At 45.1% G+C, this 20129-nt stretch overlaps 1 protein-coding gene across 1 annotated transcript in view; it reads left to right on the top strand.

Moving 5' to 3' along the window:
- The window catches only part of NAF1 (nuclear assembly factor 1 ribonucleoprotein), a 160439-nt gene that overhangs the window by 121297 nt on the left and 19013 nt on the right, over nt 1-20129 (top strand). Inside the window, exons 7-8 of the mRNA XM_086962385.1 lie at nt 13133-13184; nt 17556-17658. Coding sequence (XP_086818511.1) covers nt 13133-13184; nt 17556-17658 — 155 coding nt within the window. The remainder of the gene's footprint in view (nt 1-13132; nt 13185-17555; nt 17659-20129) is intronic.

Below are 20129 nucleotides of genomic sequence, written 5' to 3'. Positions count from 1 at the left end.
CTTCTTGCGAGCGAAGTTTCTGGTAACCACCCAGTCTCCCGGTTGGAGCTGGTGGCCTGGACCCTCCGTCTGCGTCGGCAATGCTTCAAAGACCTGTTGGTGAATTAACCTCAGTTTAGCAGTCAGATCATGAAGATAATCAATCAACATTGGGTACTCAAGATTAGAAAACACACTTGGTCTAGGGACCCCCCAAACATTCGCAGGACGACCGAACACTATTTCATAGGGACTAAGCCCTACTCGGGAGTGTACAGTCGCCCTTGTTGACAACAAAGCTAGAGGCAAAGCGTCAGGCCAAGAAAGACCAGTCGTGGCCTGAATCTTCGCTAGTTTGAGTTTAAGGGTGCCATTATACCCTTCAACCAAACCTGCTGACTGGGGATGATTGGCACTATGGAACTTCTGAGTAATTCCAAGGCCCTTACACACACTCTTCATTACACTTCCTACAAACTCACTTCCGTTATCCGACCATACAATTCGCGGCATTCCATACCGAGGAAAGTATTCCTTCAGTAGGATTTTCGCAGTGGACATAGCAGTGTTGTCTTTAAGAGGGTAGGCTTCAATCCATCGGGAGAATGCGCAAACCACAACTAAAACGTACTTCAGGTTATTGCATCACTCCATATGGATGAAGTCTAGCTGGATCACTTCAAAGGGACATGAAGGGGGTGCAAAATGACCAGCCGGTGTAGGGGTTCCCTTACCAGGATTGTACATCATACATATCATGCAATTCTTCACCAATCTTTCAGCACACTTCGTGATACCATCATTCTTCCACACAGGGGACAACAACTTACAAATACCTTTCACACTAATATGTGCTAACCCATGTGCCATTGTCACAACAGCTAGCACATATGCGTCTGGCAACATCCACTTCTTGTGCTCCGACAAATCAATCCAACAACCATTCGCATCCAACTTTCCCGTACTTTCTTTCCACTTCGCCTTTTCAGTCTCTGTGGCCTCATTCTGTATCGCTTTCACACTCTCGATGGTATCCTCACACATACTCGTTTCTGTAGGCCACCTAACCGAACTCGTCACATACATTTTGGTGCTAAGGTTCCGGGCAGTCTCCTTAGCAGTCTCATCTGCAAACGCATTACCACGACCTACGTCATCCGTCACCTTACGATGCACACTACATTTAACAATCGCTACCTGCTTAGGCAATGTAAGTGCATCCAAAAGATCATTCACAAGTTGTCCATGCTGAATCTTCGTACCATGCGACGTCATAAAAATTCTCTCTCGCCACAATCGTCCAAAGCTATGCGCAACGCCAAATGCGTATTGACTATCAGTAAACACATTCACCCGTTTCCCTTTCGACAACACACACGCTCTAGTCAGAGCTATCAGCTCCGCAGCCTGAGCAGAGTTCTGATTCAATCTCGCAGCTTCCACAACAGTATTCAAAGTTACCACAGCATACGCAGTCGTGACATCACCATTCGGCAATTTAAAACATGAACCATCCACATACAAAGTCCCATCGGGATCATCCAAAGGAGTGTTTTTAAGGTCCACGCGACCTTTTGTTTCTTCCTCAGTCCTTAAATAACAGTCATGAGCTGTTACTTCGTCTGACTCTGTACTAGTTGGCATTAAAGTCGCCGGGTTTAGGACATTACAACGTTTTATCTGAATGTGACTTGCCAAGAGCGTCAACTCGTACCCAGACAACCTTGCACTCGTCAAGTGCTGAGTTTTCGTACGATTTAAGAGAGTGTCAACTGCATGCGGAACCATCACCGTAAGCATATTATCCATGACCAATCCTGCTGATTGTCGGATGGACACCGCAGCTGCCGCTGTTGCTCTCAAACAACTCGGCAATGCTCTAGCTACCGGGTCCAAGGTCGAGGAAAAATATGCACATGGACGTTGCTTGCCACCAAAAGGTTGCGTCAAAACACTCAACGCGCAACCTTCTCTCTCGTGCACGTATAATGTGAACGGTTTACTGTAGTCAGGGGTACCTAACACAGGGGCCGAACACAACGCGTCACGTAATTCAGAAAAACTTTTCTGACATTCTTCCGTCCATGGTAAAGGAGTTGGAACGTCCTTACACGTAAGAGCCACCAATGGTTTCGCTAACAGTGAAAAATTCGGGATCCACTGTCTGCAGTATGACGTGATGCCCAAAAAGGCACGCACATCTCTCTGAGTTGTTGGCACAGTCATCTGGGCAATCGCAGCAATTCTCTCTGGGGTCAACCTTCTTCCCTCCTTTAACAATAAGTGACCTAGATAGGTTACTTCTTGACAACAATATTGTAGTTTAGAAGGTGACACCTTGTGATGTAAGTCACAGAGATGTTGCAACAACGACACCGTAGCAAGTTTGCAAATGTCCTGAGTGTCTGCAGCAACCAATAAGTCGTCAACATATTGGATCAAGGCTGCACCAGCCGGCAACATGAACGCATCTAGCTGGCCCTTCAAGGGTTGACTGTATATCGATGGACTTTCACAGTAGCCCTGAGGAGCACGCTTGAACCGGAAGCTGCGTCCACCGAGAGAGAAACCGAAAAGGTCTCTGCTTTCCTCAGCAATCGGAATGCTGAAGAACGCATTCTTCAGATCGATCACCGAAAACCAAGATGCCGATGCTGGAATCAGAGTCAGTAGTGCCGTGATATCGGGCACAACGGGGAACTGAGGAATCACAATTTTATTTACCTCCCGTAAATCGATAACAAAACGATAGACAGGTGGTTTCGAAGGATCAGTATGTTTCAGAATAGGCAACACAGGACTGTTACACACGTTTCCCCGCGTCTCCTCAATAACGTCTTTCTCGATCAAATCATAGATGATCGCCAACAATGCTCGTTCACCATCAAGAGAGATACGATACTGAGGAATACGTGGCAACCGCACATTAGATTTCAAATGGACAACATAAGGGGAGATGTCAAGCAGGCCCACGTCATTGGGACCTGTTGCCCACAAAGATGCAGGAAGAGAACTCAATTCCGGTGAAAGCTTATCGAGAGACAAGTACATTGGAGAGAACTCTCTCACCCAAAGTAAGCTTCACTCCCGTAGGAGAACAATACAAAGTCGCATATAAACGTTTTAGCAAATCCAGGCCCAAAAGATTTTCACCACAACCAGTGGTTAGAATCAACGGAGCTTCAAGCTCACGTGGCCCAATTGTAAGAGGCAAAGGACGTGAAACTGGATTGCTAACAGGGGCGCCAGAGAATCCAACGGAAACATTTGTTAAGCCAGACAAAGGTGCGCCAGGGAGTTTCGAATGCATTATGGAACTTTTTGCTGCACCAGTGTCCAACAGAAAAGACTCAACGACGCCCGAGGTGGCAACTGCGACGTAAGGCCCTCTCTGATCAACCGGAACTGATACCACTCCCTCTCCTTGTCTAAGGCTGTCCTAGTAATTACCATCGTCAGTTCCCTGATCAACGTAATAATCATCCACATTGTACTGAGCAGATCGCCCTTGCCGCGATCCACGCTGATCAAAACAATTATTGGAGTCAGAAGTGTTAGTGGAACGATCGTTCTGAGCACCGCGACCCCTACCACGTGATGTCTGTTGAGAACCACCACGACTTCCTCTAGATGTGTTGCCACCATAACGCTCATTCAAAACGGGACAGTTGAATTTTATATGACCCTCCTGTCTACAGTAGGCACACTGATTGTACCCTAACGACGATCTTTGTGAGGAGGAATCATTTCGTGGTTGTGACCTATTTGATTGAGGCTGCGATCTATTACGTTGCTGTGAATCATTCTGATTCGAACGCGGAGGATACGCCTGTTGCAATAACACTTTAGTTTTGAGTTCTTTCGTCTTTTTGTCAGCACGATCGTTCTCCTCTTTCTCCCTATTTTCATAATATTGAGCCGTAGCCAATATCTGAGCAGAAGTAGAAACGGCCCACGCGCTTTCGGAATTTTTTAATTTGTTGCTCAAGTCAGGCAATAAATTGGAAAAAAATTTGTCCACGAACAACCTCTGACCACCTTCGGTACCAATATCTTGACCACTGTGGTCGATAAAAGCCTCCTCAAATCTCGTAAAGAAATCAGAGACGCTCTCATCCTTCTTTTGCTTGCAAGCGGACAGTTTGTCCCAATTTACCCTCATAGCTGGCATAAGCGTTTTCATTAGGGTAATGATTCTCTGAGGAAGAGCAGCAATCAACTGGTCAGGTTTTGCACCACCAACTTGCAAACCATCAGCTGCTATAAGCGCAGCCCAATCGCCGCCTAATTTGTTCGCATGGTTTTCCTGACGAATCTTTGCCCATTCCGGTTGCGGTACGACATTGCCAAACAGCATATCGATATCGGCAAGATTCATTATCGTAGCGTCTACAAGCTGCGATAATTCTTTGTAGTACCCTGCAGGATTTTTGCGAGGGTCAGGCAAAGATTGCTTTACCTGTAAAACTTCTGATCGTTTCCATGGAAGATGGATCCACACCCGCTGAAAATGTGGCAAGATCGGCGGAGCAGCGCCAGGGTTACCTGGCATCCACACTGGAGGAACCTCTCTCATAGGAAACTGACCAGGTACCTCTAACGGTCCCTCAATGTCTTCGACAAACAATGCTCGAGACATCATAGAAGGACGAAGAGACAGTAATTGCTCGACTGCACGTCGAACATTAGTACCTATGATCATTCCGCTTGAGAACTGAAGCTGTAGATTAGTCAAGGCAGTCATCACATCATCGGATGCGTCAGCCGATATTAGGTCACGCAAAGCCTTGCACATTTCTTCAAAAACAAATCTTTGTGTCGGTATATTAAATTGCTCGAACGTTTTCAATACCGCACGTGGAGCATTCCTAGCAGGACATCTCACCCAACCCAAAGCCATATTACACAATGAGTCACGCTCTCTACCACCAGGAAGCTGACTACGCCTTTGAGGACCGTCCGAACCAGCGGACTCAAGAATAGGTCCAAGAGAAGTAAAAAAGTTAGCAGCTACAGAAGGAGTACGACGTCGAACAGACGGAGACAAAGAATAGCCCAAAGGGGTAACAAGAGAAGTACCAGGAACAGAAGGAACGGCAGGAGAAACCAGAACAGTAGAGACAGCGGGAGCAGGAATATGAGGAAGTACAAGTGGAGGAGCAGTAGGGACAGGAGCAGGTAGAGGAGCAGGAACAGCGGGAAGTGCAGGGACAGGAGCTGGTTGAGGAACAGGTACAGGAGGAACCACAGGAACTGCGGTATCCTGTGCGTACGGAGGTGGTGATTTCATAAGATAAGACATTAAGGGGTCCTCGGTACCTTCCTCCTTTTTGTCCGTATCCGCCGGTAAAGCAGGATAGCACTTATCGACAGACATACGTTGTAATCTATCAAAGACTTCCTTTTCCTTTTCCTCCTTATCTCGCTGAAACTGCTCTGCTTTCTTTACAATGGTAGCAACTCCATCCCTCTGACTACGTTTTAACCGTCTGATTTCTCTCTGTTTGGCTTCTTTACGCCACAACCGAAAGGCATCAACCATGGCCAGCCTTGATTTTTTCTTAAACAATTTAGTCTCGAGATTATCTAAGATCGGGGTCTCGAAACTACCATGAGGTGGCCAACTAAGGACACCATCTTTTTTGGTATAGCGTATCCAATATTCATTAAAAGTAATCGGACCTAGTCTGTGCTTGCTGTAGAGCTCGTATGTTGGAGTTCCAACCGGAGGTATCGGACATGAGTCCTCCAATCGGGAATCCGTACCAAAACGACGAAAACAACTGAACAAAGTACTACAGCTAGGCATCTCGCACACTAGCTGAGTTTCACAAACTTCAAGGGTTACGGGATTTACCAAGTCCCAGCAATGAACAAAACCCTCGGTTTTTGGCGTCTGCAGGCGTCAAATATTACAACAAAGAACCGAATACTAAGAACCACAAATGCAATGGAACCATGCAACAACTAAGCAACCACAACTAAGGACTCTGGGAGCGACCCACAAATACTTAACTCAAAGATCGATGGCGTCACCAGGAAGGCCCGTCAATCGTCTCGCTGTACCAAGGTCTACGCCAGGCGCCAAAACAGGTCTACAGTCAGGGCAGCAGTCCGTCGCAGCCGTCAGGAGGCGGGAATCTTCGCGGGAAAAGTCGTCGGGCCACTTATTTCGACAACAGGATCGATGAAGCGGGGTGCACCTTCCCTCTGAGATTTCACACGAAGTTCCTCACGATCGTCGGGCTTGGACCGGTACCACTGATGCAGCCCCACGTTGGGCGCCAACTGAAGGACTGGGTTTTTCTACGACCCAGCGGTGCCAGGGGACAACACCTGAAACCTTCGTGGGTAACCTGTTCCGGCGTACAAATGACAGAGACACGGGACACTTCCTTCGGCGTCAAAGATTCGAGGTTTATTTACTGCAGGGAACACAGAAATCACAGGAAGTACAGCGTGTGTAGGTTCGAGGAGACTGCTTCGAATTGCTACTGTAGGTCGCTCCTTTTATACACATTTCTCTCATACGTTAACATGGTACACAAAGGTTTACAACTTGGTTCCCAACATTATCCCCGAGAGGGGTCGCTTTGATGTATTCAGGGTCCGGAACATAAGTACGGAGACATTTGGTAGTTCCCAACTGTAAAAACCCATCTTCCCACCATTAGTACATTCCAATCAGCAATAAACAGATCGAAGAAGGAACAAGGACAGGTGCAGAGGAAGACAGGACAGTGGGGGGATCGAAAGGGTGTAAAAGAGATGGTCTCGGGAAACACGAGCTACAGGCATCAAAGGGATGCGCCTAATGAGATGCACAGCTAAGACAATAGACCGGCACGGCAAGATGAGCCTCGAGCGGGGCCATCGGCCTTACAGTATCATCCCCCTCATCATAAAGACACTTTCAAAGGAACAGGTGTCTTCCGCAAGAGTCTTGGGAATCCCAGGGTCACGAAGCGGACAGTGTCCGTTCGCTGGCTACTTGAGGGCAAGAGACAAAATGGATGCCGTATCTAAGATGGAACCCGTGGGCTCGGATGAAGAAACCCACGAAACAAACGAACGGTTTAGGTTAGCACAGCGAAACTGCGCACACCTACTAAACTCGTCATTTGCGGTTCATAGATACCAGACTCGACCATATTCGTGCGAGTCGAAAACACCATTTACAATTGTCACGGAACCTCAAAGTTACTTACCTTCGGTAACGATATATCTGTAAGAAACATTAGTTAGTGTTAGATTCCTTACCGAACCCACCCATCCTCCCCGTTCTGCGAACTGATACCTAGGGTTAAGGACATCCCTTTCAGGGCCCTAGTTTCAAATGGCACCAGTGTTGGTTCTCTCATGGCTCTGCGTTTTCTGGCGCGGAAAAGCTGTGTACAAAGAACTGACGTAAGCGCGCGGAGGCGACGTCTATATACTCCAGCGACGTCATCACGGCGCACGACGCCGACGATGGACGCGGAGCCGCAGGGGACGCCTGCAGACGACGCCTACCGACGCGCAGGGGTACTGCTACGCAAAAGTTTCCGGATCCAGACTGACGCCTGGGGTTATTCTAAGGTAAGGAATCTAACACTAACTGTTTCTTACAGATATATATCGTTACCGAAGGTAAGTAACTTGTTCTTATTTCCCAAACTTATCATCTGACCTTGCCAGAGCCGTGGTCTAATAGTAACCTAGCAAGTCAAGTCAATATATTTATATAGCGCGCTACATACCCAGAGGGTCTCAAGGCGCTTGAAGAGGGGTGGGGAATTACTTCTCGAATATCCAGGTTTTAAGCTGCTTTCTGAATGCTAGGTGGTTTTGAGTGAGGCAAAGGTGCAAGGGAAGTGAGTTCCAGGTTTTGGCCGCTAGGTAGTAGAATGATCTTCCTCCCATGGTGGTTTTGTTGACGCGGGGAACAGCAGCGAGGGCTTGGTTGGAAGAGCGCAGCTGGCGGGGGGGGGTGTAGAAGGAAAGACGTGTATTGAGGCATTCGGGTCCAAGTTCTTAAAGAGCTTTGTGTGCTTGGGTAAGGAGGCGGAAAGTTATCCTCTTATTGACGGGGAGCCAGTGGAGGTTTTTCAGGTGACCAGAAATGTGTTCTTTACGCGGGATGTCTAAAATGAGTCTGGCTGATGCGTTCTGGATGCGTTGGAGTTTTTTCTGAAGTTTTGCGGTGGTACCGGCGTAGAGGGTGTTTCCGTAGTCCAGGCGGCTTGTAACCAGTGCATGGGTGACCGTTTTTCTAGTTTCGGTGGGGATCCAGCGAAATGTTTTTTTGAGCATGCGAAGAGTGTTGAAGCAAGATGAAGAGACGGCGTTGACTTGTCTGGTCATCGAGAGTGAGGAATCTAGGATGACGCCTAGATTCCGTGTGTGATCCGTCGGGATGGGTGCTTTTCCAAGGGCCTCTGGCCACCAAGTGTCGTCCCAGGCGGAGGGGGAGGTACCTAAGATAAGGACTTCTGTTTTGTCTGAATTCAGTTTCAGACGGCTATGCTTCATCCATTCGGCTACCTCTTTCATTCCTTCATGTAGGTTGGTTTTGGCGATGTTTGGGTCTTTGGTGAGTGAGAGGATCAGTTGAGTGTCATCAGCGTAGGAGATGATGTTGAGGTTGTGTTGGCGTGCGATGGTCGTGAGGGGGCTCATGTATACGTTGAAGAGGGTGGGGCTGAGAGAAGATCCTTGTGGCATGCCACAAATGACTTCAGTGGCCTCTGACTTGAATGGTGGGAGGCGTACTCTCTGAGTTCTTCCGGCAAGGAATGAGGTGATCCATTCTAGTTTTTTTCCTTGGATTCCGATGTTTCTGAGTCGTTGTAACAGGGTGTTATGACAGACTGTGTCGAAGGCTGCGGAGAGGTCGAGGAGGATGAGGGCGACTGTGTCTCCATTGTCCAGTAGAGTTCGGATGTCGTCTGTTGCTGCGATGAGTGCGGTCTCAGTACTGTGTTTGGCTCGGAAGCCGGACTGTGAGGAGTCGGGGATTTGTTGGCTTCGAGGAAGGCGGCGAGCTGGTTGTTGACAGCTTTCTCGATGACTTTGGCCGGGAATGGAAGGAGCGAGATAGGGCGGTAGTTTTTGAGTTCGGTGGGGTCAGCTGTGGGTTTTTTCAGAAGGGCGCTGAGTTCGGCGTGTTTCCAGCTTTCTGGGAAGGTGCCGGAGTTGAGGGAGCAGTTGATGACGTCTCGGAGGTGTGGTGCTATGATGGAGTCTGCTTTGTTGAAGATGTGGTGAGGACATGGGTCTGTGGGGGATCCTGAGTGGATGGAGTTCATTAGGCGGATGGTGTCCTCAGTGGTGATTGGATTCCAGTCATTAAGGATATTCAAGGGGGGTGAAGGTACGGCAGGGGGTTGGGTGGGTTGGTCTTCGGGTTGGTTGTCGAAGCTGTTGTGGATGTATGCGATTTTGTCGTGGAAGAATGAAGCTAGTGAGTCGCAAAGGGTTTGAGAGGGGGTGATGTCGTTGGAATTGGCAATGGGATTGGTAAACTCTTTGACGATGTTGAATAATTCCTTGCTGTTGTGGGCGGTTTTTGTCTAGTCGGTCTTTGAATGCGGTTTTCCTGGCAGTCCGGATCAATTGGTGGTGTATGCGGGTGGCGTTTTTGAAGGCGTCCCTGGTGTTGGTGTTTGGGTCTTTTTTCCAGGCCTTCTCAAGGGAGCGACAGAGTTTCTTGGATTTCTTAGGATCCTCGTTGAACCAGGGGGCGTTTTTGCTGCCTAGCTTGATTTGACGTTTTTTCAAAGGTGCTAGGTTGTCGGCAGTGTTGCTTAGCCATTGAGTGAGATTAATGACTGCTTGGTTGGGGTTCGATGAGTAGGCAGGGGGGTTTTGAAGAAGCGATGTGGAGATCTGGTCGATGGTGATTTTGTTCCAGTTTCTTCGCAGGGTAGGTTGAGGATGGTTGTGGGTTGTGGTCTTATTGTAAACGAAGTGAACGCAGCTGTGGTCCGTCCATTGGAGAACTGTGGTGTGACTGAAGGAAATATGTTTGCTGGAGGTGAAGATAGGGTCGAGAGTGTGTCCTGCGTGGTGTGTGGGGGTATTGGCGAAATTGTCCAGAAGGGTGGGGGTGTTGTTGTCGTTGCTCTTTTCCAGGTGAAAATTGAGGTCTCCCAATAGGATGTAGTCCTCGGAGGAGAGGGCGTGTTGGGTGATAAAATCAGTGATGTCTTCAGTGAATTGTGCACGGGGTCCTGGTGGCCTGTAGAGGAGGGTGCCTCTGTGTGTGGTCTTGGGGTCGGTGTGGATCTGGAAGTGAAGGTGTTCGGCGCTAGAGAGGTTGACGTCCGAGCTGGTTGAGATGCGGATGGAGTTCTTATGAACGATGGCGATGCCTCCTCCTGTTTGGATGGTGCGATCTTTTCGGATGATCTTGTAGCCTTCCGGGATGGCTATGGTGATGTCTGGGGCTGAAGAGGCGTTCATCCAAGTTTCTGTTAGGAAGGCGACGTCTGGAGAGATGGTGTCTAGTAGATTCCAGAGGTCGATGGCGTGGCCGTGGACCGATCGGGTGTTGAGTAGGATGCATTTTAGGTGGTTGGTGACAGATCTAACTAACTGTTCGCCTGATTCTAGTGCCTATGAAAGAGTACTTAATATCTCACTTACAAAGGATTGTTTTTTTCCACAGTCTCACATCCTCAAATTTCATGCTATCTCAAACATCATCCTCTATATTCTTGAAGCCCTGCATGAAAAACTGAGCTTCATTTAAATCGTCTGATTGCCAACCGTGCTTCTTTTTCTTGTGAATTGCCATCTCCTCTTCTTCCCTTTCATTGTTTACATGCCTCCTCTGAGCACACCCTACTCTGTCACTTGCTTGTTTTTGTTAATCTCTGTTAATGTATTTCAGCAATTCACCCACAGCTCATTTTAAAGATCATAAACTCTTCTCTTGGAAAGTCATACCCCTGGCAACCTAACAATACCTAATCCCTTCTAGCTCATCTATTAACCCCACCAACCATCTCCTTCAACCACATCTAATCTACCTGAAGGAAACTGCAGTAATTGCAAGGAATAGTTTGCTTGAGCACACAAGATAAATCCAAATAACCGACAATTACCAGCAATAATCAATAACACTGTACTAATCTTTTAAGCCGGAGCAGCATGCTGCCTGGTGTGAAGTGCTTTAGTGTTTCATAAGGGTAGTAAGTTCAATACATATGCCATTATAATACGATAAAATCTGTGGTGGCATATTGAGAGCAAGCATTGGCAATGCAGATGGTTCCACCTTTGCTACCGGACGCTGACCTGTTAGCTTTGATAATTATTTTTTCCCCTTGTTCTTTTCTTTATTTGAAATTCCACAACTAGATTGCCACTGGGCATGCATGCCCATGTATTATAATCATTTTAGAATGTTTTGCCTTTGTTATTGCTTTGGAATCCATTTAACAAGCAAGTAAACTCAAGATGCCAGCGTGCAAGGACCAAACAGCAGCAGGTAAAGCTGATTTCAACAGGGGCTTCCTGGGCGGGTTGGAGTATGGACTTTGAGGCATAGACAACGACAGGTGAGGGCACTAAAGAATGCAGAGGTTACCACAGCCATTACTCAAAATTATCATGCAACCTTCCAAGAAATTTCATGACTTTATGGACAGCCCTTCCAGCCAACTGCAACTTCTTGAAAATCCCAACAGAAAGTTTCTGAAGGGGACAGATTAAAAGCTCACTGTTATGTACTTAATTGCTGTATGTATATCTATTGGTAACCTGATGTCTCCAACATAAAGCTTCAGCTATATGCAGACAAGACTTAAAATAATGGACAACTGACACGTGGAAATATCAGTCAGTTTCTAAACAATATGTTCAATAAAAGAGCAGTTGCTATGTTCAGCAGAACTGTAATCTATATCTCGATCATTATCTTGGACTCATTAATACTGCTTTTCAAGGCCCCAGCAGCTCTTGATAATTTTGTTCGCCACTTAGATTTGTGAATAAATGTTTCTCGACCAATACCTAATTCACAACGTGTTTCATATTTAGAAACCACAAATTCCTGCTTTTATTATCCCTCACATGCTCACTAAGTTCAAAAAGTTTTAGTTGTAAATGTGTTGGACTTTCGTAGATTCTTTTCTTATCTCTTTTTTAATGTTTTACTCCACCTTTTCAATATATTTAACTCGCCACACAATCCTGTATGTGTACTTGTAGTAAAATTTAAACCAGTTTAAGAATATTGCGTAAACGTTTTGTACATCTTATGTAGCTCTTTCTACTGTTCCCCTTCATACTGTAATTATCCATTCAAATTGTTGCTTTTCATGGTAAAGAACATCCCCTTTTCATGTCTTGTTAGGCATGTTGTGTATATATTTAATGTTTCCACATTTTTATTTGTGTATTTGGACTTCTATTCTATACACAATCTAAATAATATATGTGCTGTAGATCAGTAATTATGCTAGTGATGCTGTAGCAATATCCTCACAAATGAAATAATAATGGATTTACTGCACGTGTTTAAATGTCGGGCTACAAGACAATCGGTGTGGTGAGTTTTCTCACATGAACATGTTCACAAAGCAAGATTTCTTTTGAAGGTTTGAGTATGAAAAAGTCTACTTTCTGAAAGAGAATGGGTCTACTTTTTTATTCCAGTAGTACGTCTTTATCACCTGGCGCTTTACCTTTTCTCTGCCTCAGAACTGGTTTCATTCAAAAAGTTTGTGTCACATTTTTATATGTCTAGTTAGTGTATTTCCCGTCTCCCTACCCCTGTCTTGCAGTCATCTAGAATCACTTGGTTATGTAGCACTAAGAACTGGGTGTCGACCTGGGCTGCTAGGCCGAACTACTCCAGGGTGCTGCTTTTGGAAAGTTCTCAGCCGGGGGTTATGTTTAGGGGCTTGAGGGGCATGTGTACTTTCGACTCTTGGCGCGGTTATCATCTTCGGCCCAAATTGGTGACATGCCGCAGTTTGAACAGGTCAAATCACATTTGCAGAGAACCAGAAATGGGATAAAATGCGTTTGTAGAATTACCGTCTTTCCACTGTGTGGACATCAGTATCGCTGTTGTGCTAGAGTGTAGTTTTTCATTTATAAGTTCTAGTTTGTAATTTACAACTTGTGTACTGTCAGTAAGGTCCCTTTTTTTGGTACCCCGTAGGCAGAAAGGGTCTGATGCGTCATGGACAAATGATGATGAGCCACCTCCTGATGTAAGTAATGCTTATGTTCACTATTGTTACACCGTATAAACTTTTCTATGAATATATAGCTTGTTTGATGTATATTAAAAGGAGATAAACATTTGGGGAGATATTATAATTGTGTTTTTTAAATTAGTGAACATTTTCATTTGGGCTGGGCAGAGTGCTGGCGTGCAGGTATTTCCGGTTCTGTGTATCCCGTTAGCCAAACAAAATGTAAATGCCAATCATCCAAGTCAAAATATCTAGGATATAAATATTTTGATTCTGAAATATTGTGGCCTAAATAGTAACTACCAAACTTTTATGAAGGTAAGTATAGATTTACTTTTCCTAACTCCACACCTGCGTACCCTGAAGATTGACCTCAAGGTACATTCTTGTGGAGTTATCTGTAGGATACTTAACTTACCTGTATACATCCACCATCACAATATTTGGTAGTCGATATTCTGGATAGCAATATCTCACTGCCCAAGAACTGAAAAACCCTAACAACCTATAAATTTGTGTGCCCCTTCTTTCCCTATCCAATTCAACATTGGTCTCCACATCTATCCTCACTTATTCGGTTCGCAGGGAGCCACCTACTCCACCCGATCTCTTTGTTAGGCACAGAGCCAACCAATATTTCGTAGCTGTTCGCCCACCATGCAACTGCCTTATTCATCTACCTCCCTCATGCTTCTGCTAACTTTGCACCTCTGTCCCCAAGTGCGTCCGTAAGCCCTATTCTGCATCTTAGGAATCCTCACTGAAGTAATAAAAGTACAGTTTTCCTGCCAGTGTTTGGCGATCCCCAAAGTGCAGGAACATTTTCAAATGTATGGCCGAAACCTTAATTGAAGGCAGACATTTTAAAGTAAGTCATTTATATCCTTTTTCATAGTGTGAAGCAGGAAGGCTTTTAGCTTAGTTTTTTTCATTGGAATAGCCAATTTTGGAGAAAAGCAAGAAACCTTAATTGCAACACCTAGCTGAAAAATGTTATTTTTCTAGGTAAAAATAAAACCATGTGCAACCCTGAATTCCAGTAGAGAAGGAAAATGAATGCCTGCTAGGTTAAAATACAACTTGTCAAAAAGAGGACACTGATCCTTTAAGGTTTCAGCAGCTCACCTCTCCATGCATGCTCTGTACGCACAGTGGGCCTCTCACATTCAGCATTTTAAATGCCAGTTTATATTATTTAAGATATTAAAGTAAAGTACTGTTATGGGGCCTTTAAAGCGAAATTATCTGATACGATTACTGACTATTTTTCCAGGAATGCTTGTGCGGCTTCATCCCCGTTAATTTAATGGGAAGCGTTCAAGGTGGTGGTGAGAGGCACCACCATTGGAAATACGGTAGAAGGTAGACAAGAAATAGTGCGTAGTCTGACAAATGTGGAAGGACAGTTGGGACTGCTGGAAAAAGCAGCGTCCGAAACCCCAGCTAAGGCAGACAAACTACAACAGGCATTCTGACCTATTGTAGAGGCTAAGAGTGGTAGACTATAGGACAAATTTACTTCTATAACTAAGATTCACTCCTCCCTTGGATATGTGCGGGATACCCAACTAACGATAAATGTGGCGTTTCAAAAATATTACAGACACCTGTGTAGCGCGCCTGAACGTTTAAGCAGGCTGGATATCGTGGAATTCCTTTGTGGTGTGAACTTACCACAGCTGGATGAAGCAGAAACAGATGACTTAGCGTCGCCGATCACTACAGAGGAAATTCAAGCGGCTATTCAGGCCCTTCCATGGAATAAGACCCTTGGATTAGATGGTCTGCCCACAGAATTCTACGCGTCATATGCCAAAGAGTTAGCACCTCAATTAAATAAGTTGTATGAAACCGCATTGGAGGAAGGATCGCTTTCCCAGACTACAAAACGGGCACTGGTGATTTCATTACTGAAACCAGACCTCGACGCCACTGATATTCGCGCATACCAACCCTTGTCACTTTTAAACACCGAATATAAAATTTTAAGCTAAATCTTAGCGGCACGTTTAATCCCATGCCTAAACAAGTTAATACATGTAGATCAATGTGGGTTTGTGCCACGAAGGAGCACTGCGCACAATGTGAGGAGGCTGTATCCAGTAATGTGGGCCCCCCTGGACCAATACCCAACGGCTGGATGTCTGTCCCTGGAGTTGAGACAACCATAGAAGGTAGAATGGGAGCTCCAGATTTTAAGGCCTACTGCAATGGCTCTCATACTGGCTAGCAGGCCGAAATCTACTAGAAATCTGATACACGCCTAGAATGCTAGCGCAACGCAAATTACATGCCAAATTGCACAGCCCGCACCCAATTAATACCACAGACTCCCCGCTATTGCAGATAGCATTGAAATACTGGAGATATGCTGTAAAATATACTAAGTCACGTCTACCTTACGTGCTGAACACCCCGTTGTTGGGACTGCCAATACCAACGGGAACTGTTACGCAGGGACAATTGACTTTTTGGGAGGAGTGAGGAATAACAACAGTAGAGACAATGTTCCAGGAGGGTGCACTTATGTCACATGCAGACTTTGTCAGCGCTAATGGGCTACCGGACACTTTATTCCTATTGCACGTAGGGTTATTGCACTATTTGCGTAGGGAATGGGCCCCGATGGTCAAGAACCACTGACAAATAGAATAATCTACATGCTGTATTTAATGGGGAACAGCAGACACTTGACAAAATAGCTGTACGCGGGCATTGGGGACCTTACATAAGAAATGGGTGGCCGACATGGACATAGAACTGACGGATAGTGAATGGTCGTCACTTCTGGCCTATCCGAAAGTAGCGTCGTGTAACGCACAATTAAAATGTATCCAATACTTAATCATTCAAAGGGCATATCTAACTCCAAACAGAATCCACATAATGCTCCCCACAGCATCATCAAACTGCCAGAGATGTATAGAAGAAGATGCAGGGTTTGTATATATATGATATGGGCTTTTCCAGCACTCGCACACTACTGGACACAGATCGCACAGGTGCTAGCAGATGTGGTAGGTGGACAGAACTGGAATACGGCAAAGGGCTGCATGCTAAATCGAAGGGGTATGAAGTGCAGGCACGATTCGTGAACTTGGCGCTACTACTAGCAAAGAGGCTCATTACTTGAAGGTGGAAGGCAGCAAGCCGCCAAAAATAGAGGCATGGAAGGAGGAAGTAGTGAAGGGTTTTGCTGTAGAGGGTTGGGTCTACTTGCCCCAAGGACAAAATACAAACGAAAACGTGTTGCCCTTGACCCCAAACCATATGTCCCGGGCATCAGGCTATAGAAATTCCACATCCATGCACAGACAACTGAGGGTGGCAGAGTGGACAGGACAGGCAGGAAAGGCACATAGACAAAAGAGGGTAGTCTGGAGGATCTTGGGCATGTACACGGACAACGGTGGGTGGGCAGGAGAGGAATGGGGAGGAATACAGTGAGGGGAAAATTATACAAGGAGCACTGCTGGAAAAAACACATTCGTAGAGAGCTTTAGCACAAACTCACCTAATGCCTCAAAATGTGAGCAGGGGCACAACACAGTAATTGCATCCATACTTCAAGGGACAGACAAACATAAGAAGAGTAATAAAAGCCTGTGGAAGATGACTCCTAAGAAACAAGCAAATGAGTGACAATGAAATCAATAATTGGTAAGCAGTGGGCAGCCTCCAATCCCACTGTAAGGTAACAAAAGATCTCGGCGGTGACAGTGCCTGCCCTGTGTTAAGCAACACCTAAAATGGCGAATGGCACAGATGCAGTGTTTTTTGAGACATTTGGTACTTCAGCTGCCAGCTACCCTAATGCAAGATACCCTTTTCCTTAGAAGTAGCTCTGTCACTTAGGCACCTCAGTTCTTCCAAATGAATTTAATCCTCTTTTCAGACAGAAAATAACTAAAATCATACCCAGTCTCTCAACCCTCGCAAGCACGTTCTTGTAAATGTCTAGAAGCAATTAGGGTGGGCAGTGTGCAAATCACAAAATAAAAATATAACTGCGTTGTCTGAATAAAAGTTGTGGTAACTTGAACCCTTCAAACCACCATCAATTTAATTCGGAACTTCTAAAATTATGTCAATCTTTTCAGAACATAAATGCTCTCATTGTTTGGAAAGGTTGGGTCCTAGCCTAAATAGATTAACACAGGACTGATTGTAGACTTTGAATATATAAAACATGTTTTGTCTATAACCGTATTAGAAAAGTTGTTGGATAAAATCTGGGGATTACTTAATCTTTTTACAATCATTACTTGATCAGTCCGAATAATACACAATAAAATGTTTTAAATGTTGAGAGTTAAGAGGAGCTCTTCTTATGAAAGACATTTAGAAGTAGAGATTATCTAATGAAGGTTAACATGTGCACTTTAGGTTTTAGATTTCAGCGATGATGAAAAGGAAAGGGAAGCTAAGAAGCAACGGAAGGCAACACACGAAGGACGAAAGAAGACAAAGACTGAACAGAATGAAAGCAGTAAGATTTGCAGTTACGAGTTTTTTTTAAATGTGTTTAAAATTAACTTTAAAAAAACAGCTGATTGCGCTGCCATTAATGGGTGTGCAAATAATTCCACACCTGCGGTGGGGTTTGCGGAGTTTTACTTACTCCTTATGCCGTTTGGAACGTGCCAAGCAGCGCCTGGCTGAGTTTTTTTTCTTGCATACAGCTCACCTACGCTAAGTTGGCGAGCGAGAAGTTACGTCCACTAGCTCGAATAGAAAATCCACTTGAACGGTAGAAAGAAACAGCAATCTATTTATGCCTATCTGTATTAATGAGTTGTTTGATATTGGATTAAAGAATGTGCCAGAGATGAATACCATAACCTTTTGGCGATTTCACAGATGCTTTCAGTGCTATGGCCTTGGACAAACGAGGGTTTCCACTGTCACAGTTGATTGTCGAGGGTGTTTGTTCCAATTGGTTCAGCTGATAGAAACGGGCAACAGCAGAATTAACTAATTCATTAAATGCAATGCCAGTGCAAGACCAGGATTTTCAAATAATAGGAAAACTGCTTTCCATGTGCTAATATAGGCAGAGAAGAACCTGGAGGAATTTCTCACAATTTAAATGTGCACACGGCGAAGTATTTTTTTGCAAATCCGCCCAATAATAGCCTTCTGGGCCTGCCAGTTTCCCTTTTAGCATTGAAAATATCGTTTCAAAACATCCCAGCATGCAAAGGTAGCTTGCTGAAAGTAAAGAAAGCAGTCCCGTATCTGACACGGGACAACTTGGCAGCTACTAATCCCGGAAAACAAATAAAAAAGACCTGCCCTCTTTGTCAGCCACAAATCGGAATCGTTGACTCAAATGAAGTTATTTATTCCGCTCTATTTATCACATAACTGCTGTTTAGATCTTTAATCGAGAAACTCACTTTAACGTTGTATACACATTTATGTGGGTATACCGATTTTTCACTGAAGGTGTAATTGTTTATCGATGTTCAAGGTGTTCATTTTACTCCATCTTTTACAGGAACGCAATTTACTCCATCTTTTACAGGAACACAAGAGTGCCAGCCGTGGGCTGCTAGTAAATGCATTAATAAATATGTGAGCCGCCCCCTTTGGTCATTTGCATTGAACCAATGGTACAAGCAAACCTGAGCACAATAGCCTGTAAAAAACAAAGCAAAAGTATGCCTTCTGTTGGTCAGTATTTGTCCGTATATTGGAAAAGCCAGGAGGTACTTACTTCTGTCTGATGCCTGTGGTTGATAAATTGATGACTATGGTTTGAAGGTGGTAAAGATCCACAGGGCAGTCTAATCCATTGTGCTTGATAAATTGAGGATTATGGTGTGAAGGTGTTAAAGATACACTAGGCAGGAGCCTCTAGAGTCCTGGGTTAGTAGCCTGGTTTTAGGAATTAACTTTTTTTTTTTTTCTAATTTTTGGTAAACCTTTATTGTTGCATTAATCAGTTACATACACAAGCCAATGGACCATCATGGTCGGACGTCAGGACACAGTCGGGCGAAGCAAACAATGCAAATCGTAAGCAATATGAGAATACGCCCTAAAGGATCAATGATGCAACTTAGAGGAACATGTCGCCAGCACGACAGCAGGATGGAACAAGGTTTCTTTTAAAATTAAGAAAAGCAGGATCTGATGCCGCACAATTAAGCCATCTCAATTCAAGGGTGTCACAGAAAAACAGGATATTCACAGTTAGGGCCACCGTAGGTGGGGGGGAAGCACAAATGTAAATATTCAGGAGAGACGATCAGAACAAGCCCCACACCTAAACAGTGACTACCCGCTGTACCGCAATGCAGGAATAAGACATCCACCCCTGGTATTGAACCCAAAAGAATGCACAGTGAGTTACCCCTAATCAGTATCCAGGAAAAGAAAGAACAAAGAAACAAATACAAAAAACAAAAATCACAAAAAGAAAACGGGCCATAGAAACTGAAAGAACAAAAATCCCCTCCCCCCACCCCCACCCTGCACCCCTGCCTACGGCTACGGCCTACCCCCCGAGCAGCGTGCCTGTTGCCCATGTGTAAACCCGAAATATAGAAGAGAGACGAACAAAAGAGAGAAACGACAATATTCCACAAAGAGTAAAGAAAAGGGTGTAAAGAATAAGACTAACTAGCGCCCCACGATAGGAGAAGAAATCTTGGGAGGTCCCCAGTACAGGTCCCCGGCCCCCCTTCCCCCCCCCCCGCCGCCACTTGGCATTGCAATAGCACCGAAGGAAAAACAGAGCATCAAAGACGCCATCTTAAACAGAACATCTATCCCCACTCAGCTCCAAGAACCCAGTCACTAATGAGTCACGTAAACACAGGCAATCAAGATGGAAATCAGCCAGTTCGAAAAAAGGTCGGAAGTCTTGCAGTACCACAGAATAGTGCACGTTTGAAAGCCATCCATCATCGTTTAGTTGTTCATCGTCTAAGGAACAGGACATTGCGCAAGAAG

Source organism: Lissotriton vulgaris, chromosome 3_1 (assembly GCF_964263255.1).
Source record: "Lissotriton vulgaris chromosome 3_1, aLisVul1.2, whole genome shotgun sequence".
Classification (NCBI taxonomy): domain Eukaryota; kingdom Metazoa; phylum Chordata; class Amphibia; order Caudata; family Salamandridae; genus Lissotriton; species Lissotriton vulgaris.
Note: the sequence above shows the minus strand (reverse complement) of the source record. Positions and strands in the feature narration are given on the sequence as shown.